A 25,374-nucleotide genomic window follows, 5' to 3' on the forward strand; every position below is an offset into this window, starting at 1 on the left:
TGAATATCATAAAGAAATGTTTTATTGAACAAAGATTAAAATCACATTCACTCACAATTGGCTTAAAAGGTGGAGTTACTTTTCCAAAACGGTACACAGGGAAAGGGAATATTTGCAAAGTAGACAAAAAGCGCATACATAAATAACAAGAATATACACAACAAGTCTCTCCATCAAAACTTTATTGACGCTAACATTGGACATCATTGACGTTCAGGCCCAGCATGTTGGAGAGACCTAAGGATAATTTCTCGTTTTCATCTGATGAAGAAATCTCGGGAGCAAACAACCCCAGCGGAGACGCCGGCTTGTCCACTTTGAAAGTCCCTCCTCGGAATAAATTGGCTTCATCGGGAGTCTTCAACGCGATGTTCTTCTCCTCCGTCGGTGAGGTGTTACTTGAAGGCGCTTTTTCCTTCGCCATTTTCAGCCTCTCCATGATGTCGATTTTTTCTCCGTTTCTTAACGGCACGTTCACGACCGGCAAGCGGATTCCTTTGCTGACGACGTAATCCTTGTCCTCGCTGTCCAGTCGGGATAGGCTAAATGTATCGGGAAGTCCTGCTCCCATTTTCTGCTCGATGCAGTTTCTAGGCAGGTTATGTAGTCGGAATACGGGCGCGTCCGTTTCGGCGTTAGCGCCCTCGTCGTCCGCGTCGGAGCTGGACTTCAATCCCCATTTAAAGGGCCACTTCAGTTTACTTTTCGGGGAAGCTCTCACGTCAGCATCTCCGCCGGCTTTGATGGCTACTTCGGGTGTGTTGATTTCCGGGGCAGAGACATCCACAGGAGACAGTTTTGGAGAAGCATCAAGCTCCGGAGTTTTAGTTTTTGACCCGGAAAAACTCATTTTAGGAAGCTTGAAATGCGGAAGTTTCGGCTTTTCCAGATCAGCGTCTACTTTCGGACCTGTCATATCTACCGTTGGACCTTTGAGGCTACCCTTCAACATCGGACCATTTACCGCATCTACAGCAGGAGCTGAGATGTTTGCATCTGCTCGAGGAGAACCTATGTTGACCCTGGGCGCCTCCAGTTCGCCAGAACGTGAAAGATCAAGTTTTGGAAGTTTGTAATGAGGCAACATAAAGTCGCCCTGCCGGGAATCAAAGTCTAGATCCGGTGTTTTGAACTGTGAGTCCGGGCCTTTAAGACCAACACGCGGCCCACTCAAATCCACATTTGGCACCTTGACATCACCATCAACATCCATATTCGGTTTTTCCAGTTTGGGCGCTGAAAATGTCGGAAACTTCAGATCAGGAGTGTGAAGATCCACACTTGGACCTCTGAGGTCTGGAGCTTCGAATTTTGGCGTTGAGACACCAACATGCGGTGGACTCAAATCCACACCAGGCGTCTTGAGATCAGCGTCAAGATCAAGATTAGGTTTTTCGATTTTTGGCCCCGAAAAGGTTGGCAAATGCAGTTTGGGGAATTTTGGTTTCTTAGTTGAAACATCAAGGTCCGGAGTCTGGAGACCCGCTTTAGGTAAACCGAGGTCAACATCGGGTGTATCAAGACTGGCTTGAAGACCAGGGGCTTTCAGATCTACATCAGGTCCATCCATATCTATACCGGTATCCACTTGAGGGCCCTTGACTTTGGGCCACTTTGGGACCTTCAGTTTTGGGATCTTAACTTTAGCATCACTCGGCTCAAAGTTGAGATCGGGACCCTGAAGATCTACATTAGGACTTTTGAGATTGAGGTCTGGAGCGTCAATATTTGGCGCATTCAAATCCACGTTTGGCAACTTGACGTCGGCGTCAATATCAGGTGTTCCGCCTTTCAGGGTGCCGAACTTGGGCTTCTTGGGCCATTTCAATTTTCCATCCACGTCTAACTTTGGTCCATCCAGTTTTACATCTGGGGTGTTGAACTCGCCATCAATCCTTGGACCGGCGAGGTTCAGGTCAGGAGGATCGATATCCGGGCCATTCACCTTAGGACCTGAGACTGACCACCTTGGTTTTTTCAGGGTGGGCCATTTGATCTTTCCAGATGCGTCTACGTCAGGAGCTTTAGCATTGATATCGGTTTTGGGTAAATTCACATCCGGTCCGTTAAGTTGGACCTGCGGAGCAGAAAGGCCGAGGTCAGGGGTTTTCACATCAGTATCAAGGTCAACACTTGGGGTTTTCAGTTTGGGTCCAGAAAACAGAAACTTTCTCAGTGTTGGGAACTTGACTTTGCCGGAAGGGGCCCCGATGTCAACATCCGGCGTTTTGACGTCAACATCTGGTAAGTTGAGGTCCGGGGTGTTGATGCCACCTTCGAACCTCGGAGCAGACACATCCACATCTGGGGTGTTCAGATCTGCATTGAGGTCCATGTCGACTTTAGCTTCGGGTAGTTTGGGTTTCTTCAATTTCCAGTGAGGCCAGTTAAATTTTCCAGACGGAGCCCCCATGTCAAGATTCGGGGTCTCGCCGTTCAAATTCAGACCTTTAACGTCAACAGTCGGGATGTCCAGCTGAGCATTAACGTCGTTCTGAAGATGTGGAGGTTCTAAAGACGGCGTATTCAGACCTGCGTCGATATCCAAGTCTGCCTTTGGACCCTTGACTTTTGGTTTCTTCCATTTCAGGTGGGGCCAGTTTATTTTAGCCGCTGGGGGTTGGGTGTCCAAATCGGGGCCTTTAATGTCGGCCTTTGGCAAGTTGACATCAAGATCCGGTGTGTTGAGTCCGCCCTCAACTGTCGGGACCGAGACGTCAAGGTCCGGTGTTTTGGGCTTCTTCCACTTCAAATGCGGCCAATTGATTTTTCCAGATGGGGCACCCAAGTCCAGATTTGGGGCCTGAACATCTACATCGGGGCCTTTGATGTCACCCTGGGGCAAATGGATCCCTGGTGCGCTTAGATCCCCGTCAAGTTTTGGCGCATGCAGATCAGCGTTTAGTGTTGCCTCTGGTCCCTTCAGCTTTGGTCCTTTCCATTTTTGGTGGGGCCACTTGATTTTATCCGACGCTACGCCGAGGTCAGCGTTTGGGGCTTGGAAGTGAACATCGGGTCCATTTAGGTCCACATCGGGACTGCGGATGTTTGGCGAGGATAGATTGAGGTCTACGTTTTCCTTACGAACTGATGGGAAGTTGACTTCACCTTCTAATTCCGAGGTCGGGATTTGCGGGAGGTCGAATCTTGGCATGGTGAACTGCGGAGCCTTGAACTTCAGGTTACCCGTATCCGCCACCGACTCGCCAATGTCAAGCGAGGCGTCGAGGTTGTTGAGGTGCGGACTTGCCAAATTGACAGCGGGTGCTCCGAAGCTCCCGTTAAGATCTGTTCCGGCCTTTGCCACACCAGGTAACGTGAACTCTGCCCCGGCGTCGGCTGACGGTTTAGTTAGATTAACATCGGGAAGATCATTGATCACCGAATTATTTAACTGGCCCCCGAAGCTCTGAGCCTCATTTAACTTTCCCGTCAAGTTATCAAGAGAAAGGACGGGTTTCTCAGCTGCGTTATCCAGATCTGCCTTCTTCATCAAGTCCCCGCCGAGCACCTGTTGGCAAAGGAAGTATGTTAGCAGACAAACAGGAAGTATGTTAGCAGACAAACAGGAAGTATGCTAACAGACAAAGTTGGGACACTTTCGGATACAACAGCCGCCTTTTGAATACCCGTTGTGGACGTGATTGGCCATTCATTCTATAATGGAATTTTCCCTTTTTTGGGGGGGTCACTAAACCCCCAAAACAAACAAAAATTGATATGCCTGTGTCGGTTCAATTTTTTTTTGATTGGCTGGCCACCAGTCCGGGGTGTACCCTACTTCTCGTATGAAGACAGCTGGGATAGGCTCCAGCACCCACTTGCAACCCTCGTGAGGAGAAGCGATAGAAAATGAACGAATGATTATGAGATCATCGGAACCTGTTTTCCGGCGATAGTCTGGTGTCTGGTGCTTGTGTGTCACACCCAAAATCATTACAGTAACATTACTGACACCTAGTGACCGGTGTTTGAATGTGTTTTATATTTTTAATTTTTTTATGTTTGATTTAGAAAACAATGTAATATTTGCTTAAAAAGAAGAATAGACTGTATTCAACCATGAAAAAACATATATTGTTGCAAAAGATATATAAAAAATATGCACGACGCATGAGTGATGACGATTACCTCAGCCGGGTTGAATCCCAGAGAGCCGATGCCGTCGTTGGCATTTGCGTCATTCTTGGTCACCACCTGTAGGTTGTTATCATATGGCTGCAGCACCTTCAGGATGTTCAGCACTTCATTCTGTTCCAGATGATCCAGACGTATCGTGGCCGCTACGATGTCGCCCCCTGGAAACGGCACACAAGATTCCACTCGCTCCACCGTATTCTCCATAACGACTGTTTGCTATCTCCTACCTGTCTGCACCGCACCGTTTCCAACACCGCCCGGCATCCCCTTGATGACCCCGCCCCTCTCTGAGCCATCCAAGACCAGGTTTTCAGAGAATCTGTTCATGCTGTACTCGGTCTACGGGATTACATTTGGGGGTCAGTGCTGCCGTGGCGTGTCTCAAATATTTCTCAAATATTTGACTCGTCATACTCACCGTCATATCTCAGGTATGTTCAGATCCACATATCATGGAAGCGGTTCTGCGCACGTATCTCTAAAATAGAAAAAAGGGGGGAGTGAATTTTGGTTCATTTAAAATGTGAACTATTTATTGGAAACGTTATTAGGATACACTATGGTAATGGTAATGGTAATGGTAATGGTTTAATTTCATTTGAACGTGCATCAGATTCCAATTGAGTGCATCCCATAATCAGTTCCCAGTTCCACATGTCCAAAAGGAGTAGGAAGAAGCAAAGCTTATTAAATCCTACCCCTCCATCTGCTACTTTTACAATCACTAACTCTTACATTTGTTCACTTCCTGCCTTTCTAATATAATTATTTTTTTATTAATTATTATAAATTATATATTTTTTATAAATACTTATTTTTTTAAATTAATTTTAATTTTAATTTTAATTTTAATTTTAATTTTAATTTTAATTTTAATTTTAATTTTAATTTTAATTTTAATTTTAATTTTAATTTTAATTTTAATTTTAATTTAATTTTTATTTTTATTTTTATTTTTATTTTTATTTTTATTTTTATTTTTATTTTTATTTTTATTTTTATTTTTATTTTTATTTTTATTTTTATTTTTATTTTTATTTTTATTTTTATTTTTATTTTTATTTTTATTTTTATTTTTATTTTTATTTTTATTTTTATTTTTATTTTTATTTTTATTTTTATTTAAGATCACTTTTACCTGCACTGATGACTACTCTTTCCAGAGACACTACTTGAATTCGGTGATGTTTTTCACCTTCTTTATCATACTGAGATGAGAAACTATTGAATTGAAGAAACAACTCATGTCAAAACAAGAAGGTGGCGGCGGTTGATCTCGCTGCCGCATTGTGCCACGTCATATTTGTGTGCATGTCAAACTATAATATAAAACTATAATATAAAAATAATAATACAAAAATATAAACATTTTTGGCTTTTTGGAATGGATTAATTAGTTGTAGTTATTTTTTTTTTTAGGTGAAAAATGGATTCAGTTAGCATGGGTTTCGGTTCCAGTCGGCTCTTCTACAACCAATTAATGACTTTCACCAAAGTTCCGCTGTAAGACACACATTGATGAAAGTACCCAGCATTTCCTCCCAGTTTCCTTTGCTAACAAAGGACAAATAAAAACATCCCGTAATATTCATTATTCATTATTAATTATATTAGACACACATAATGCAAGCCAATGGCGCACAAAGTGAATTGATTTAACACAATTTAAGGCAATGACATAAGTTTAGGTATTGGACTACTTCTATAAAAACATGATATCATATATCAGTAATAATAAATAATAATAGAGCTGATACGATGTAAGAAACCATCACACAAATATTTCGGATGGATTGACTTTTTGTGTTTTTAATTACCCAAAAAATATATATTACAAAAATATAAAAAGGCACGGCTGTGGAAGGATCTAGAGCAGGGGTGCTCATTAAGTCGATCGCGAGCTACCGGTCGATCGCGGAGGTGGTACTGGTCGATCGCTGGTCGATCGCGGCGTGACATTAAAAAAATATCATCCTAGCATCAATGCCGTCACTTGATTGACATACAGGGCAGCCATTCAGATGACAACTGAATGTTGCCCTTCGGGCGACCAATCAAATCAAACAACGTCTCTAAGTGCAGCAGAACTTACGATGTCAGCCTATCATCCATCCCCGTTATTTGATTGACATACAGGGCAGCCATTCAGATGACAACTGAATGTTGCCCTTCGGGCGACCAATCAAATCAAACAACGTCTCTAAGTGCAGCAGAACTTACCATGTCAGCCTATCATCCATCCCCGTTACTTGATTGACATACAGGACAACCAATCAGATGACAACTGAATTTTAACCTTTAGGTCACCGCTCATGCGTAAACAACGATGCAAAGTGCTAAGCTAGTCGGCGAATTGCGTTAGATTTTAAAGCCCTCGCTAAAGTTTATGGTCACTAAAATGAGTGAAGGAGCTGGACCAAGTAAAAAGGCAAAAACTGGACCAAGTAAAAAGGCAGAAAACATATGACTTCCATACGGATATGGAATATTATACGGATATTATGATACGGATATTATCCATGACTGATAAACATTTGGAAGTGTGCTTGAGGCTGGCTATCAGCAGCTACTGTCCGGACTATGCATCCCTGGCTGGTTCAATTCAGTGCAAGTCATCAAAGTAAACTCAGGTAATTACAAAAAATGTTAATAGTTAATTATGTGTGTTTTGCAATATTGGCTCATTTGGTTATGTAAGGTACATCAGCATACATTGTACGTACAAATAATCCTCAATACATTTGAAAATAAATAGATGTTTTGCATTTTTGTAGTGGGTAGATCATTTTGACTCGCTCATTTTAAAAAGTGTGAGCACCCCTGGTGTAGGGGAAGCCCGAGGGACCGACCGGCGTCTTTCCGGTGTCGGTTGGTTCCTCTTCAGTCTCTTCGGATCCATTTGCACGACTCCCAATGTGCAGTCACCTTCATCTGGCTGCTTCCTGCGTGGCATTTCTACGAAGACCACGTTGGTTCGTCGTCTTGAACTCTCTTTTCCTGTCTTGACTCCATGTTCCGTCGCCAGTTTGTCGTACAGAAACGCTTCATGATAGCTTGATGGTTGGGTTGTATTGTATTGATTTTTTATATATGCTTTGTTTTTGGCTTTTTAGAGACAACCCATCATAAGAAAATCCTAAAAACATCTTCCATGTCTACCCAAGGACTGATCCAGAGGGGGTTATTTTCCTTGTGTTCGGATCAGCGAGACACCGAAACAACAACAACACCCTCAGGAATCCGAGGCTTCTGCAAGGGAACGTATGCATCCCGACCAGTCGGTTTACATTCTCGCACACACTGATTGACACACACACACACACACACAGTCTGTCCGTCAACCACACCCGAACATCTCCGCATGTAGATCTTATCCAAGCACAACATGAAGAGACAAAGATGCTTTGTGCCAACGCCGGGCGGGGAAATAAGGAGCATAAACATAACAAATATGGCCAACATCTGCTAGGTTCTTGTTGTGTTGCAAATTAGACTCGCTAGGAAATCACTGATGTTTGATTGACAAGTCAAACCACTGATTTTTACAACACGGATTCCTTCTGTTTGACGAAAATTAGCTATTGACTAGAATCTTCCAGAATTACAGAACAGAAATATGTATACGTCTATTTTTTATTTCATTATTAAAACCATGATATTCATTATTCATTATATTAGACACACATAATGCAAGCCAATGCCGCACAAAGTGAATTGATTTAACACAATTTAAGGCAATGACATAAGTTTAGGTATTGGGCTACTTCTATAAAAACATGATATCATATATCAATAATGATGAATAATAATAGAGCTGATACGATGTAAGAAACCATCACACAAATATTTGGGATGGATTGACTTTTTGTGTTTTTAATTAGCAAAAAAAATATTATACAAATATAAAATATTATAAAAATATTATAAAAATATAACAATATTATAACAATATTATAACAATATTATAACAATATTATAAAAATATAACAATATTATAAAAATATTATAACAATATTAGAAAAATATAACATTATAAAAATATAACAATATTATAAAAATATTGTAAAAATATTATAACAATATTATAAAAATATAACAATATTATAAAAATATTATAACAATATTATAAAAAATATTATACAAATATAAAATATTATAAAAAATATTATAAAAATATAACAATATTATAAAAATATTATAACAATATTATAACAATATTATAAAAATATAACAATATTATAAAAATATTATAAAAAATATTATACAAATATAAAATATTATAAAAAATATTATAGAAATATAACAATATTATAAAAATATTATAACAATATTATAACAATATTATAACAATATTATAAAAATATAACAATATTATAAAAATATAACAATATTATAAAAATATTATAACAATATTATAAAAATATAACAATATTATAACAATATTATAAAAAATATTATAAAAAATATTATAAAAATATTAAAAAATATTATTCTTCAATTTTTCCAATGCACCCTTATATTTGATATACATACTGCATGTATTTGTCCAAAATGAAATATGTGTAAAACTATGCTAATAATTGCCAGATACCTGTTAAGACGCACACGTGTCTGCACCTTTGGTGGCTGGTTGCAGGAATGAAGGACGTACTGTGATGACACACAGGGTGTGCACGTTGTCATCATCAGTTACGTAATTTAAAAAAAAAACACTGTTTTCATCTGATATAGACTTTAAAATAACACAAAATGATTACAACGCTCCACATTATGATAAAATAAAATCATTTACACAAGCGTAACAAGCGGAGTCATGATTCCATCCTGGTCTCAGTAACGACCCCTGGGGTACTCCGCAAACTACAGCCAAGCATGTCCGTTCTATACTCACCGTGTCCTGCTTCCAAAGACGCCTCCCACTAAAACGCCCGGACGCCCGCGGAGAAAAGAAGTCTCCTCTTCGCCGTGTCACTCGGCTCTGTCACAAGCATGGCACGGATCTGCCAGTTAAATGGCGACAAGCTGGAAGGCAACCAGGAGAACCGGTCGGGCTGCTTCGGTACTGCCTCTCCAGATGCCCCCCGTCCCCTTGCAACATACACACACCTCAGGTTAAAAGTATGCTGCAGAGAGCGACATGCAGGCCTTTTGGCATTCGAAACCAGACGAGAAGCACACGGAGAAAAAAAAAAAAAATAGCCGAGAGAAAGACACCACTCCTTTGTAACTGGACGGACCAGGTCCTCAGAGAAGCACACTGCTCTCTTCATTCACCTTCCATGAATAGCTGAACCATCCCTTTGTGACATTAGCTGCTTTTATTGCTCTTGCAACGTAGCTTTAACGCTTTAGTCTTTTTTTATTGTGGCTGCATTTTGTTTTATTTCACGTTAATCGTCTTTGCCGGATCAGAAGAGCTGATTCAATCATGTCTTCTATTTCATTTCCCTCACAGTCAAAACAAATGTCTGCTACATCCGGGGTGTCCAAACCCTTATCAACCCCAAAGTCATCCCCAAAATAAACACGACGTTTTTTTGACTTAATTTTTCTATGATGAAGCAATGCGGTAAATTATATTTGCATTGATTGACAGACATCTGAGTCAATGAAGATCAGAAGTTGAGTAAAAGTGTGAATTCTAACATAAACGTCAACATTAGGTTAGCATGTTAACGCCTAGCATTTCAGTATGTGGAATCAAACTATGGAACGGATTGAGTAAGGGAATCAAACAATGCACAACGATGAGCCAATTGAAGAAACAATACAAGCAGTTGATGTTTGCTAAATCCAAGGATGAAGAGTCTTGAACCAGTCATGATGTGCTATATATATCACTATATTGACACGCACTATGGTACACATTATGGCATTGGATGCTCATATCACCCAGTACTTCAGTACGTGACAAATTTTTTTTAAAATTTTTAAAAAATGTAAAAAAAAAAAAATTAAATTTTAAAAAATTAATAAAAAGTAATAAAATAAATTAATGAATAAATAAATAACATCAATTTGCTAAATCCAAGGATGAAGAGTCTTGAACCAGTCATGATGTGCTATATATATCACTATATTGACACGCACTATGGTACACATTATGGCATTGGATGCTCATATCACCGAGTACTTCAGTACGTGACAAAAAAAATTAAAATTTTTAAAAAATGTAAATAAATAAAAAAATAATTTTAAAAAATTAATAAAAAGTAATAAAATAAATTAATGAATAAATAAATAACATCAATTTGCTAAATCCGAGGATGAAGAGTCTTGAACCAGTCATGATGTGCTATATATATCACTATATTGACACGCACTATGGTACCCATTATGGCATTGGATGCTCATATGTTTTAAAAAGTGCAGTTTTCATTTCAAATGAATCATTTTATGGTCATATCACTTCATACTTTGGTACATGACAAAAACTTTAAATTTAAATTTAATTTAATTTAATTTAATTTAATTTAATTTAATTTAATTTAATTTAATTTAATTTAATTTAATTTAATTTAATTTAATTTAATTTAATTTAATTTAATTTAATTTAATTTAATTTAATTTAATTTAATTTAATTTAATTTAATTTAATTTAATTTAAAACAAAGAAAACTTCAATTATATTAGGAAAGCAGGAAGTGAACAAATGTAAGAGTTTGTGATTGTAAAAGTACCAGATGGAGGGGTAGGATTTAATAAGCTTTGCTTCTTCCTACTGTATGTATATGTAGGAATACAGTAAATATTAGGGTGTCAATCATACGAGTGGTTAGCACGCAGGCCACATAGCTAGGAGACCCGAGTTCGACTCCATTCTCAGCCATCTCTGTGTGGAGTTTGCATGTTCTCCCCGTGCATGCGTGGGTTTTCTCTGGGTACTCCGGTTTCCTCCCACATTCCAAAAACATGCTAGGTTAATTAGCCACTCCAAATTGTCCATAGGTATGAATGTGAGTGTGAATGGTTGTTTGTCTATATGTGCCCTGGGATTGGCTGGCCACCAGTTCAGGGTGTACCCCGCCTCTCGCCCCAAGACAGCTGGGATAAGCGGTAGAAAATGAATGAATGAAAGTCATGGCAAAACAGGAAGGTGTTTTTTCTCGCCGCCTTTTTTTGTCCCAATAAGTACTTTTTAGCAGTACTGTAAGCGTGTGAAGGCGTGGCTTTGCGTGTTTTAAGGCCTTTGACGTGTAAATGGTATTGGGAAATACTCGAGTTTCTGTCCTTCCAGTCAGTTTGACTTGAGGACGCGATCATTAGCTTGTGGTCAGGTTGGCGGAGATGACTGGATGGAGCCCAACACTAAAGTATTACATCCACTTTATTTCACACGGCGAGCGCAGACCTCCACCCAGCAATTCCCCAACATTGTGATTCTAACCATGAATATTACTTTTATTGTATTTACATATTTACATTGCTAATGTTAGCATTGTGATTTACAGTACACTATTTTATCCACATGTTTACATTGCTAATGTTAGCATTGTGATTTACAGTACACTATTTTATCCACATGTTTACATTGCTAATGTTAGCATTGTGATTTACATTGCTAATGTTAGCATTGTGATTTATACTATTTTATGCACATGTTTACATTGCTAATGTTAGCATTGTGACTTACAGTACACTATTTTATGCACATGTTTACATTGCTAATGTTAGCATTGTGACTTACAGTACACTATTTTATGCACATGTTTACATTGCTAATGTTAGCATTGTGACTTACAGTACACTATTTTATGCACATGTTTACATTGCTAATGTTAGCATTGTGACTTACAGTACACTATTTTATGCACATGTTTACATTGCTAATGTTAGCATTGTGATTTACACTATTTTATCTACATGTTTACATTGCTTATGTTAGCATTGTGATTTATATTATTTTATTTACATGTTTAGATTGCTAATGTTAGCATTGTGATTTACACTATTTTATCCACATGCTTAGATTGCTAATGTTAGCATTGTGATTTACAATATTTTATCCACATGTTTACGTTGCTAATGTTAGCGTTGTGATTTACACTATTTTATCCACATGTTTACATTGCTTATGTTAGCATTGTGATTTATATTATTTTATTTACATGTTTAGATTGCTAATGTTAGCATTGTGATTTACACTATTTTATCCACATGTTTACCTTGCTAATGTTAGCATTGGAATTTACACTATTTTATCCACATGTTTACGTTGCTAATGTTAGCATTGTGATTTACACTATTTTATCCACATGTTTACCTTGCTAATGTTAGCATTGTGATTTACACTATTTTATCCACATGTTTACATTGCTTATGTTAGCATTGTGATTTACACTATTTTATCCACATGTTTACATTGCTTATGTTAGCATTGTGATTTACACTATTTTATCCACATGTTTACATTGCTAATGTTAGCATTGTGATTTACACTATTTCATCTACATGTTTACATGGCTAATGTTAGCATTGTGATTTATACTATTTTATCTACATGTTTACATTGTTAACGTTTTACATCAAAAGAGGTAGATAGATTTAGAAAATGTAAAAAAAACAGCAAAAATGGGTGAGAGGTCAACATATGAAACCTGTCCAATAACAATAGAAAAGTAGCTCACACTGCTATGTGTGTTTGTAAATAGAAAGTGTACTGTATATGCTACAGTGGCTTTTCCGGTTGTTGCAAAGTTGCCTGCTAAGTGGTACCCACACTGAGGTGAGGTATGTGGAGCATGAAAGTCAGCTTCCGACAGTCTTACAAACCCTGACATAAGCGCCGTCACCGCAGGGGGTGACTGACATAGCCGGCTCAGAATTTGGCTCATCGACGGTCCGGTCCGGTCCGGTCGTGAATGTCGTATTAGCTAGCCAATGAAAGCATGCAACTTTCTTCATATGCTACAACGTTATTTGACTTACAAATTCGTTTTTCCTCATAATATTACATTTATTTGTTAGAATATGACTTTTTCCCCAAATATTTCCACTTTTCTCGTTTTTTAATTATGGTTTGTTGCCATAATATTTGGACTTTATTACCATGTTAGAAAACAGGCTTAGGTCGGAACCATCACTGCAAGAGGCGGAGGCATGGTGTTACTGCATGCTTGGTTCTTACTGTGTTCCCTCATTTATCACAGGGATTAAGTTCCCAAAATAGCCAGCAATAAGTGAAGTCTGCAAAGTAGTCCTTTGTGTTTTAAGGATTTCAACCCCCCACCATAAACTTTTCGCAGACAGGTGTGACATTTCTCTCTTGTTCAAACATTCTCAAAAGTTCACCTACGATGTTGGACACATAAGAAATGATTAATAGTGACTCGTGCCTGTTCGCCCTGTAGCGTTTTTGCGTCCTTGTTAAAACATATTGCTGCTGTCGCCCTTGTTGCTATTTTTCCAACATTTTATTAGACGTTTAACATCTTTCTCTGCCTTTTGGATGCAGAAAGTTTTGTAAAAAAAAAAATGCAAAAATGGGAGGTCAACATTCATAAATTCATACCTTGTTAGAAAAAAGGCTTAGGTCAGAACCATCACTGCAAGAGGCGGAGGCAGGTTGTTACTGTATGCTTGGTTCTTACTGTGTTCCCTCATTTATCACAGGGATTAAGTTCCCAAAATAGCCAGCAATAAGTGAAGTCTGCAAAGTAGTCCTTTGTGTTTTAAGGATTTCAACCCCCCACCATAAACTTTTCGCAGACAGGTGTGACATTTCTCTCTTGTTCAAACATTCTCAAAAGTTCACCTACGATGTTGGACACATAAATGATTAATAGTGACTCGTGCATGTTCGTCCTGTAGCGTTTTTGCGTCCTTGTTAAAACACATTGCTGCTGTCGCCCTTGTTGCTATTTTTCCAACATTTTATTAGACGTTTAACATCTTTCTCTGCCTTTTGGATGCAGAAAGTTTTGTAAAAAAAAAATGCAAAAATGGGAGGTCAACATTCATAAATTCAAAAAAAGCAATAAGTGAAGTCTGCAAAGTAGTCCTTTGTGTTTTAAGGATTTCAACCCCCCACCATAAACTTTTCGCAGACAGGTGTGACATTTCTCTCTTGTTCAAACACTCTCAAAAGTTCACCTACGATGTTGGACACATAAGAAATGATTAATAGTGACTCGTGCCTGTTCGTCCTGTAGCGTTTTTACGTCCTTGTTAAAACATATTGCTGCTGTCGCCCTTGTTGCTGTTTTTCCAACATTTTATTACATGTTTAACATAACTCTCTAACTTTTGGGTGCAGAAAATTTTGTCGGGGACAACATTGCAAACATACAGAATTCTGAGTTACATGCTAATTTTTTTTTTTGCTAGCGACAGATGCAACAGGAAACACACTGCACAAAGGAGAAAGCAAAACACTACGGGTAGGTTCTTCCTTAGCCAATAAGGACACAGAACACAATGTGCGTTCATATGCTGTAAAAAAACAAAAACAGCTAGCAAAAGTATTGTTTTTTTTTTTAAAGGTATACTGTAAAAAGGAACACAAATACTCCAATTACACGTGAAAATGCCACCAGCAGTCATAGTATACTTTAAAAAGTGACCTCGGGCACGTCGAGTATAAAATGATGAATTGTTGTTAGATTTTCATCGGAAGTGTCGTAACGAAAAGTGTCGCTCGGAGTCTTTTGTCATGCGTGTTGGAAAGGGAATGCCGTCAAACGACATTCTTATCATATTGTTGGACAGAGCGGAGAATAATCTCTGTCTCACCGCATCGCTCCAGGATTTCAACAACCTGCACAGTTTAGACAAAAGTCTGCCGTATCAGGAGAAACTAACCTCTACGTCGTCTTCGTCATGGCTGTTCAAAACCTTTTCCACCCAAGGCCACGTCGGGAAAAATGAAAATGAGTCAACTTTGCCACTTGGATATTTTGCCTTACAAAATATCCAAGAAGTATGCTGAGAAGTTAGGATGGATATTTTATAGCTGATATTACCACATTCTCGCCTTAGCCACTCCAAATTGTCCATAGGTATGAATGTCGCACCCCCCGCGACCCTCGTGAGGATAAGCGGTAGAAAATGAATGAATGATCATTACTACTAACTACTAGTAGTAGTAGGCTAGTATTAGCCTGCTTTTGCCCTATTATATACAATTTGCAAGAGAGTTTTTTTGTTAAAAAAAAAATGAAAAAACAATTTTTTTTGTTTAAAAAAAAAAATCAATGAAAAAAAATCAATAAAAAATATCAAATTATTTAGGGGGGCTTCAGAAAATTTTAAAATAGGCCTAATGACGCCACTGGCTCTTAGAAGTAAAAAAAAAACATGCTAGGTTAATTAGCCACTCCAAATTGTCCATAGCTATGAATGTGAGTGTGAATGGTTGTTTGTCTATATGTGCCCTGGGATTGGCTGGCCACCAGTCCAGGGTGTACCCCGCCTCTCGCCCCAAGACAGCTGGGAGAGGCTCCTGCGCCCCCCTGTCACCCTCGTGAGGATAAGCGGTACAAAATAAATAAATGAATGAGAATAAAGTCGCAATTACGAGAAGAACATTTCCAAGAGGAAAGTTGAAAAAAACAAGGCTAATTCCATGAGGAAAAAAATCGCAATACTGAGATAAAAAAAAAAAATGACACGGAACACACTCATAGCACCACAAACGAGCACAAGTGTTATTTTCTCTTCGTATGTCTACTATAATGCATGTAATAAAAGTGACTGTAGTGGTGTTATAGTATCTCTGGAGGTCTCTAGTAATGTTAAAGAGGTTTTCTATGCTCTTTATAAATAATACGTCCTACATCATGTTATTACTGTGAAGTTTCCGAGACCTTTTAAGGTAAATAAATAAAGGTAAATGTTGTCTTGACAAGTATTATCAATAGAGTTGGAAAAAGGGATTTTAAAAACCTGTGACATAACAAATCAGAATGATCAAAGTGTCTTTCTGAGGTTTTTTTTAACATGAAAAACAAGTCACACGGGACATTTTTTTCATTCATTAGAGAGCGACGACAAACCCGTCTGAAGAAAAACGACCCCCCCCCCCCCTCCATACACTCCTCCAAAGCTAGAAAGCACAGGAGCAACATTTTGAGGCAAAGCATGCGAAATATGGCGTCCCGAGGAGGAAAGCGGTGTCGGCGGGAGGCTGAAGGCCCCTAGCTGGTCCTTGTGCAACACTTAAGTCAGGCTGGTTGCAAAGACACAAGCACGGCTGGTATTTGGATTAGCTTAGGAATTTTGCCCCACAGCAAGTGTGGAATGAATACTGTAATAAAATTAAGCCAGCATACATCTGTCATCTTTTGACAACGCAGCTCAACATCGTATAAGCAGGACGGTAAAAAGGTACCTTGGTCTCCACCCTCCCACCACCCTGATTTTTTTTTTGGCACAAATTAATGTTTCAGATCATCCATTAAATTTAAACAAGAGTCAATGACAACACAACTGAACATAAAACGCCGTTTTTAAATGAAACCTTTTTATTCTAAAGGGAGAAACCTATGTGGGCATGTGGTAAAAGTGATCTGTGACGAGATTACTGCATGGGGAGAAGGGATGGAAGCAGTGGCGTCATTAGGCCTAAAATGTTATTAAACCCTCTTAAATAATTTTTATTTATTTTTGAATTTTTATTAATTTTTTATTATATATTTATATTGTTATATTTTATTTTTTATTTAATTAAATATATTTTTAATTATATATTTATATTGTTATATTTTATTTTTTACTTAATTAAATATATTTTTATTATATATTTATATTCTGTTATATTTTATTTTTTATTTAATTAAATATATTTTTATTATATATTTATATTCTGTTATATTTTATTTTTTATTTAATTAAATATATTTTTATTATATATTTATATTCTGTTATATTTTATTTTTTATTTAATTAAATAGATTTTTATTATATATTTATATTCTGTTATATTTTATTTTTTATTTAATTAAATATATTTTTATTATATATTTATATTGTTATATTTTATTTTTTACTTAATTAAATATATTTTTATTATATATTTATATTCTGTTATATTTTATTTTTTATTTAATTAAATATATTTTTATTATATATTTATATTCTGTTATATTTTATTTTTTATTTAATTAAATAGATTTTTATTATATATTTATATTCTGTTATATTTTATTTTTTATTTAATTAAATATATTTTTATTATATATTTATATTGTTATATTTTATTTTTTACTTAATTAAATATATTTTTATTATATATTTATATTCTGTTATATTTTATTTTTTATTTAATTAAATATATTTTTATTATATATTTATATTCTGTTATATTTTATTTTTTATTTAATTAAATATATTTTTATTATATATTTATATTCTGTTATATTTTATTTATTTATTTAAATATATTTTTATTATATATTTATATTGTTATATTTTATTTTTTACTTAATTAAATATATTTTTATTATATATTTATATTCTGTTATATTTTATTTTTTATTTAATTAAATATAATTTTATAAATTTAAATAATTAAAAAACTTTTTTTTCCCCATATAATAGGGCAAAAGCAGGCTAATAAGCAAGTCAATAAGAAGAGAAGAAAACCCCAGGCCGCTGCTCAGCCGCATGGAAGCAGCTGATTGGCCCGGGAGCACATCAAGGGGGCGGAGACACGAGCCTGGGGCACACGAGGCGGCACGAGCAGAGCAGGTAGCCAAGCACACCAAACACAAGAAGAAGAAGAAAAAAGCAAACAATACAGGATAAAGAATCAGATGCAGGAACCTCTTGGTTGAAGATAACTTTATTTAAAAAAGAAAAAAAAAAAGTATGCGATCAGAGAGTGAAATTGATGAAATATGATGGACATACACGGTATGTTTTCAAAGTGTTCTTTCCACGCTGTGTGGACGCTTAACTGGCCATCAGGTTGCCTTCAAGTGGAGACATGGGCTCTCCTTTCACACAGGACATCATCTTCGGGGCATCTCTGGAAAAAAGACACAAGCGGTAAAGCGTTCCATGTGGCTTCACCAGATCACCACCATTCCATACTACCAAAGCTCAGGTAACTGATATTACTATTACATGTGCAGTAGTACTGTAAATTCAAGAAAACTTTTGTAAAAAAAATACATTTTACATGAATAAAGTCAAAAATATTAAGTGATATTGAGTTAGGATAATTTAATAAAATATTTGGAAAGTATCATGGGAAGCTGAAATAATTAGAAAATAAAATAAAATAATAAAAAAAAAATCATTTTATGAATATAAAGTCATATGAAGTCCCCAATTTAAACCCATGACATTCATTATGGGGCCACAATCTGCACCAATTCCGGCTCTATTTCCCAGGTTTTTCCAAAACTGTCCCTTTTGATTTATTCGGGCACGCCCACTCCGCTTGTACCCGGGTGACGCCCATATAAGGAAGTCTGGCTAAAGTCTCTGAAACCCAGCGTTTTGACTTCTTTTAGGGAATATAATGTTACTACATTTATACAAATTACATTTATAGGTAAAAAAAAAAGCATAATTGGCGCACTTTGACAAAATAAAGATAAATTATGAGAGTTAAAAAAAGATAATGGAAAAGCACTGTATTATAAAAAGGGCTGCACGGTGGTCGAACGGTAAGCGCGCAGGCCTCACAGCTAGGAGACGTGATTCTTGATGCGAGTGACACCCAAAGACACGACGCGGCAGCGAGACAGCACACGGACCCCACCTTCTTGTTTTGCCATGAGTTATTTCTTGATAGAAACAGTGTTTGTCACCTCAATAACCCAAAATGGAGCCAAAGAATGTTTTTCGAGTGCCGGCATTTTGAAGGTGAAAAACACCACTGCACTCAATTGAGTTCAGGAATTAAGTCACGGCAAAACGGCTGCACGGCTACTAAGGATACTTTTACCTTCATTTAAGACGTGATTCTTGATGTGAGTGTTTCCGAAGACACGACGCGGCAGCGAGACCCCCCACCTTCTTGTTTTGCCATGAGTTATTTCTTGATTTCAATAGTTTTCTCAGAAACAGTGTTTGTCACCTCAATAGGTGACCTCAAGGTGAAAAACACCGCTGCACTCAATTGAATTCAGGAATTAAGTCACGGCAAAACGGCTTCACGGGGGGGACGAGTGTTTAGCGCACAGGCCACACAGCTAGGAGACCCGAGTTCGATTCCACCCTCGGCCATCTCTGTGTGGAGTTTGCATGTTTGCCCCCCCCCCCCGTGCATGCGTGGGTTTTCTCCGGGTACTCCGGTTTCCTCCCACATTCCAAAAACATGCTAGGTTAATTAGCCACTCCAAATTGTCCATAGGTATGAATGTGAGTGTGAATGGTTGTTTGTCTATAGTATGTGCCCTGGGATTGGCTGGCTCACCAGTCCAGGGTGTACCCCGCCTCTCGCCCCAAGACAGCTGGGATAGGCTCCAGCACCCCCCGCGACCCTCGTGAGGATAAGCGGTAGAAAATGAATGAATGATCATTACTACTAACTACTAGTAGTAGTAGTAGTAGGCTAGTATTAGCCTGCTTTTGCCCTATTATATACAATTTGCAAGAGATTTTTTTTGTTAAAAAAAAAAAAAATTGTTTAAAAAAAAAAAATCAATGAAAAAAATCAATAAAAAATATCAAATTATTTAGGGGGCTTCAGAACATTTTAAAATAGGCCTAATGACGCCACTGGCTCTTAGAAGTAAAAAAAAAAAAAACCATGCTAGGTTAATTAGCCACTCCAAATTGTCCATAGGTATGAATGTGAGTGTGAATGGTTGTTTGTCTATATGTGCCCTGGGATTGGCTGGCCACCAGTCCAGGGTGTACCCCGCCTCTCGCCCCAAGACAGCTGGGATAGGCTCCAGCACCCCCCGCGACCCTCGTGAGGATAAGCGGTAGAAAATGAATGAATGTATTATGAAAAACAAATATACAAATATATGCCAATACGATACTAAAAAGGCTTTTTCACCTACATGACTACAAACTATTCTTCACTGGTCCCCCCTGCTGTGTACTAAAACTTCCATCTCTTATATTACTGTTAGCTAGTACGCGGTATAGTAAAACGGAAGTTACTTTTTGAAGCTGTAGTTCTTCCAGAGACTGCTGATGGTGGCCTGAACGTTGGGGTTGTTCTCGCTGTTTGAAGGTTTCTTCCCGAATCCGCCGGATCTTTTCCTCAGTCCGCTCGCCCTGGCCGGGCCCAAGGCGTGCGCATTTGTGTCCGTGAGCACACGGTTCGACGTGGGCTTAGGCAGGCCTGCAACCTGAAGGGGGGGGGGGCATTAGGTCAGACAGACAATGCTAACCAGACAATGCATGTGTACAATTCCGACGCTAACGCTAACCGCATTTCAGTGTCTCCGTTACGACCTGATCCTTTTTCTATACACGTTTACCTTTGACTTCCATAGTCTGGTCTCCTTTGAGCTTGTGGGACTCTGCTCCGACTCTTTGGATTCCATCTTCTGCAAGACATGAAAGAGACTCGTACATCCACGTGGGATGGGGGGTTGGGGGCGTGGGGGCGTACAGCTTAAGTACCAACTCACAGGTGCGTTCAAGCCGTCGTCTTGGTGTAAGCCCGCAGACCACGGCTGGGATTGATTGAAATAGCCACTTTCCTGGGAAGGAGCAGAGACCTCATCCTTCCTTGTGGACGAGGAGACCGTGTCCTTCCGATACTGGAACCGCCGCAGGGCGTTCAGGCCGGACTCGGGCGTCTGTGACCGATCCGCTGGTGGCGAAGCCCCCGACCAGTCAAAGAGCCTGAGACCTTGGCTGCCGCCCGAGCCGGGGGTGGCGGCGTTTGGAGACGGGGGCGGACTGGGCGTCTCCACGGATGGGATGTCTGGACCGTCGGCGTCATCGGCGGGGGTGTCGTCCGCGGGGCTCGACGCCGCCGGCTCGGCGGTCTCGCTGAAAGCCGCCCGGGTGGATTCCGAACTGGAATCGCTGAAGAATCTACACGGGGAAAAACAGGGGGACGGAGTTGATCTCGGAGCGTGGCGTGACGTTCAAAGTGTCAGGGAAATATTGTCATTGCATCGTCATGATGCCTCAACTGGCGTGGGAAAGGCTTCGGGACCCCCGCCCCCCCCCCCACACTTAACTCATTCCCTACCAAAGACGCATTTCTGGTGCAGCTTTAAGCCCGGAGTTGAGGAGGATAGCGGCAAGGATCTTATGCGGCAACCAGGAAGTTACACCTTGAAGGGAAACGCTAAGGGTGTGGGAAAATAATCGATATTAAAATCGATACATCGATGCGCATCCGCATCCGTACCTGCTGGTCATGGCCGGGCCCGTCTCGTCTGCATCCTGGTTCCTCATCTGCAGGACCGTGGCGAAGCGGTTCCGTGGTGGCCGGGACTGACCGATGGGCGTTGACGTGGAGCGGTCTGGCGGATGCCGCTCGGGCTTCCATCGCTTCCCGCTGTCCGAGTACTGCTCCAGGACGTCTTCGTCTGACAGTCTGGTGTCTGGGGCGGGGGACACAGAGACGGTACGGGGTTTGGTAGGTATGCTGGGTAGTTCAGGGTACTCTCTCTCTCTCTCTCTCTCTCTCTCGCCCCACAACATTTCACCGTTTTTCTTGATTGCGAAATATGTTAAAGAGGAAGCAAACATGGAGGGATGCTAACGTACTCTTGATAGCCAATGTTTTACCGTTCATGGCTCATGTTGTTGTAAATGTACCAGATGGAGGGGTAGGATTTAATAAGCTTTGCTTCTTAATAATAAATAAATAATTAAAAAATTATAAAATGTAAAAAACAAAAAAACTTAAATTAGGAAAGCAGGAAGTGAACAAATGCAACAGTTACTGATTGTAAAAGTACCAGATGGAGGGGCAGGATTTAATAAGGTCATATCACCCCGTACTTCAGAACGTGACACAAATTTTAAAAATATATATATATATATTTAAAAAAATGTTTTAATAATTTTAAAATAATAATTTATAGTAAATGTTTTAATAATATTTTTTTTAATAAAAAAAACATAAACTATATTAGGAAAGCAGGAAGTGAACAAATGTAACAGTTACTGATTTACTTAAATTAATAATAATAATTTTTTAATAATATCTTTTTTACAGTAATTAAAAAAAAAAATTAATAAAAAAACAAACTATATTAGGAAAGCAGGAAGTGAACAAATGTAACAGTTACTGATTTACTTAAATTAATAATAATAATTTTTTATATTTTTTTTACAGTAATTAAAAAAAAATGTAAATAAAAAAACATAAACTATATTAGGAAAGCAGGAAGTGAACAAATGTAACAGTTACTGATTTACTTAAATTAATAATAATAATTTTTTATAATATCTTTTTTACAATAATTAAAAAAAATTAATAAAAAAAACTGAAAAAAACTTATATTAGGAATACTATATTAGGAAAGCAGGAAGTGAACAAATGTAAGAGTTAGTGATTGTAAAAGTACCAGATGGAGGGGTAGGATTTAATAAGCTTTGCTTCTTCCTACTCCTTTTGGACATGTGGAACTGGGAACTGATTATGGGATGCACTCAATTGGAATCTGATGCATGTTCAAATGGAATCAAACCATCAACCATGTATTTGATTGATGCGCTGTGTTTCCTTGCACCATTTTCCAAGCCAATTCAAGGTTTTGCCCGCCCCTGGTAGACACAATGCCGCAGACTCACCCTGGCGGGGTCTCTTCATGCCGACACCAGCCAGGCTGATGAGTCTCTCCTTGCCCCTGGTGGGGGGAGGCCTGTCGGGGGAGGTTGCAGGCTGGGCTGGTGGGACAGGGGTTGCGGTCGCCCTCGTGCTTCTACTCCAGATGCTGAGCTGGGCGCCGACCCGGTTGTCATTCCAGCTGTGACTGCGTTGTCTTGCGGGCTGCGTGTGTAGTTTTTAAAAAAGGTCATGGTTGACGAAACGGGCTTGTCTTTCATTTGGTTTTTACCTGTGCCTTAGGTTTGTCTGGGTCGAAGTCGTCTATCCTCTCCTGTGTGTTCACGTCAAGGTTTCCCAAGGCCATTTGCAAGGCCGCGTCGGCTCCTAAAGGACTACATCCGGTCACGTTAAGGTCAGTGAGGTCATGATGAATCCATGATGTGTTTTCTCGCAGAGCAGGATACGTACGGTCCAGCGTAGCTGAGGGCGGCTGGGTTGACGTCGTCTGGGTAGGGGTTGAGGGGGACCACCTTCCTGCTGACGGGATCAAACACCAGCTGGTACAGGAAGGTGTGATTGGCTCTGACAAAGCCCTCAATGTACTCCTCCGGGACCACTAGGCTCATCTTCAGGTACTGGTTCATCTTCTTGATCACCTGACGGCCATCGTGAATATGAATTATGTGAATTATGAATGTCCTTATCGTCCGTGAAAGCAGACCTGTTACGTGTTTTAGTTCAAACTAAATATTGACACACAGCTTTGACTTTGGGAAACAGCGATGGACGTTTCTGCCTCGAGTTCAATCCCACCCTCGGCCATCTCTGCGTGGAGTTTGCATGTTCTCCCCGTGCATGCGTGGGTTTTCTTCCAGGCACTCCGGTTTCCTCCCACATTCCAAAAGGAGTTATTAGAAATATATCAGTCTGGAAAAGGTTATAAAGCCATCTCTAAAACTTTGGGACACCAGCCAACCACAGTGAGAGCCACTATCCACAAACGGGGGGAAAACATGGAACAGCAGGGGCTGCACGCCGACCGAGTGGTTAGCGCGCAGGCCACACAGCTAGGAGACTCGAGTTCGATTCCACCCTCGGCCACCTCTGTGTGTTTTCTCCGGGTACTCCGGTTTCCTCCCACATTCCAAAAACATGCTAGGTTAATTAGCCACTCCAAATTGTCCATAGGTATGAATGTGAGTGTGAATGGTTGTTTGTCTATATGTGCCCTGGGATTGGCTGGCCACCAGTCCAGGGTGGACCCCGCCTCTTGCCCCAAGACAGCTGGGATAGGCTCCAGCAACCCCCGCGACCCTCGTGAGGAAAAATTGGTAGAAAATGAATGAATCTTAATATGATGTGCATTGGGCTGCACGATGGTCGAGTGGTTAGCGCGCAGGCCACACAGCTAGGAGACTCGAGTTCGATTCCACCCTCGGCCACCTCTGTGTGTTTTCTCCGGGTAATCCGGTTTCCTCCCACATTCCAAAAACATGCTAGGTTAATTAGCCATTCCAAATTGTCCATAGGTATGAATGTGAGTGTGAATGGTTGTTTGTCTATATGTGCCCTGTGATTGGCTGGCCACCAGTCCAGGGTGGACCCCGCCTCTCGCCCCAAGACAGCTGGGATAGGCTCCAGCAACCCCCGCGACCCTCGTGAGGAAAAATTGGTAGAAAATGAATGAATCTTAATATGATGTGCATTGGGCTGCACGATGGTCGAGTGGTTAGCGCGCAGGCCACACAGCTAGGAGACTCGAGACTCGATTCCACCCTCGGCCACCTCTGTGTGTTTTCTCCGGGTACTCCGGTTTCCTCCCACATTCCAAAAACATGCTAGGTTAATTAGCCACTCCAAATTGTCCATAGGTATGAATGTGAGTGTGAATGGTTGTTTGTCTATATGTGCCCTGGGATTGGCTGGCCACCAGTCCAGGGTGTACCCCGCCTCTTGCCCCAAGACAGCTGGGATAGGTTCCAGCAACCCCCGCGACCCTCGTTAGGATAAGCGGTAGAAAATGAATGAATCTTAATATGATGTGCATTGGGCTGCACGATGGTCGAGTGGTTAGAGCGCAGACTTCACAGCTCGGAATGTGGGAGGAAACCGGAGTACCCAGAGAAAACCCACGCATTCACCGGGAGAACACGCAAACTCCAAACAGGAATGGCCGAGGGTGGGATTGAACTCGGGTCTCCCAGCTGTGAGGTCAGCGCTCTAACCACTCGACCACCGTGCAAACAGGCAGTTTAGAAGCAAACCAAATACTATATCTACAATACAGAGTGCTGTCAATCGCGTGCAGTTGAGTTGTGTACCACGACAGAGGCAAGGTTGTATTTGGATGGGAATCGGACCTCACCTTGAGTATATCGGGGTCTCTTGCCAGCCGCAGCAGTTTGCAAGCCTTGCCCAGGCCGATGCCGTGCAGGGACGCCAGGTAGTCGCACCCGGAGAGGATGCACATGTAGCGAAACTTCTCCTCCGTGAAGACGTTCCCCAGGGCGCGACATCGGCCCAGGTTGCTTTGGTCTATCTCCAGGCCATTTCCCTGTTTGTCCATTTTTAGGATCACCTGCGTTGTTTGG

The 25,374-nt window shown here is 39.7% G+C and overlaps 2 protein-coding genes and 1 long non-coding RNA gene across 6 annotated transcripts in view; 1 reads left to right on the forward strand and 2 right to left on the reverse strand.

The window, feature by feature from the left end:
• Positions 1–9,140, reverse strand: si:ch211-125o16.4 (neuroblast differentiation-associated protein AHNAK). 2 transcript variants are annotated; one of them, XM_058057184.1, is made up of 6 exons: positions 9,032–9,127; positions 8,732–8,790; positions 4,559–4,618; positions 4,368–4,479; positions 4,132–4,298; positions 1–3,511 (listed from the first exon to the last, which is right to left on the reverse strand). In XM_058057184.1, the coding sequence occupies exons 3-6, from the start codon at positions 4,562–4,564 to the stop codon at positions 191–193; spliced, it is 3,606 nt and encodes a 1,201-aa protein (XP_057913167.1). In that variant the 5' UTR covers positions 4,565–4,618; positions 8,732–8,790; positions 9,032–9,127; the 3' UTR covers positions 1–190. The 2 variants fall into 2 exon arrangements, with proteins under 2 accessions (XP_057913167.1, XP_057913165.1); XM_058057182.1 differs by lacking the exon at positions 8,732–8,790 and having other exon boundaries at positions 9,032–9,140.
• LOC131107293 (uncharacterized) overlaps positions 6,455–25,374 on the forward strand; it is a 20,735-nt gene continuing 1,815 nt past the window's right edge. The window contains exons 1-6 of one of the 2 annotated variants that reach the window (XR_009120232.1): positions 6,455–6,770; positions 7,254–7,401; positions 17,677–17,826; positions 18,086–18,184; positions 21,466–21,643; positions 23,084–23,415. This is a non-coding gene — a long non-coding RNA (uncharacterized LOC131107293). The remainder of the gene's footprint in view (positions 6,771–7,253; positions 7,402–17,676; positions 17,827–18,085; positions 18,185–21,465; positions 21,644–23,083; positions 23,416–25,374) is intronic. The other variant, XR_009120233.1, reaches the window with a different exon arrangement.
• exo1 (exonuclease 1) overlaps positions 17,914–25,374 on the reverse strand; it is an 11,576-nt gene continuing 4,115 nt past the window's right edge. Inside the window, exons 6-14 of one of the 2 annotated variants that reach the window (XM_058057186.1) lie at positions 25,149–25,361; positions 23,252–23,439; positions 23,073–23,175; positions 22,807–23,005; positions 21,413–21,608; positions 20,679–21,090; positions 20,526–20,594; positions 20,203–20,393; positions 17,914–18,106 (exon numbers count right to left, since the gene is read on the reverse strand). In XM_058057186.1, coding sequence (XP_057913169.1) covers positions 18,031–18,106; positions 20,203–20,393; positions 20,526–20,594; positions 20,679–21,090; positions 21,413–21,608; positions 22,807–23,005; positions 23,073–23,175; positions 23,252–23,439; positions 25,149–25,361 — 1,647 coding nt within the window. In that variant the 3' untranslated portion in view covers positions 17,914–18,030. Of the gene's footprint in view, positions 18,107–20,202; positions 20,394–20,525; positions 20,595–20,678; positions 21,091–21,412; positions 21,609–22,806; positions 23,006–23,072; positions 23,176–23,251; positions 23,440–25,148 lie in introns of both variants that reach the window. The other variant, XM_058057185.1, reaches the window with a different exon arrangement.

Source organism: Doryrhamphus excisus, chromosome 19 (assembly GCF_030265055.1).
Source record: "Doryrhamphus excisus isolate RoL2022-K1 chromosome 19, RoL_Dexc_1.0, whole genome shotgun sequence".
Lineage (NCBI taxonomy): Eukaryota > Metazoa > Chordata > Actinopteri > Syngnathiformes > Syngnathidae > Doryrhamphus > Doryrhamphus excisus.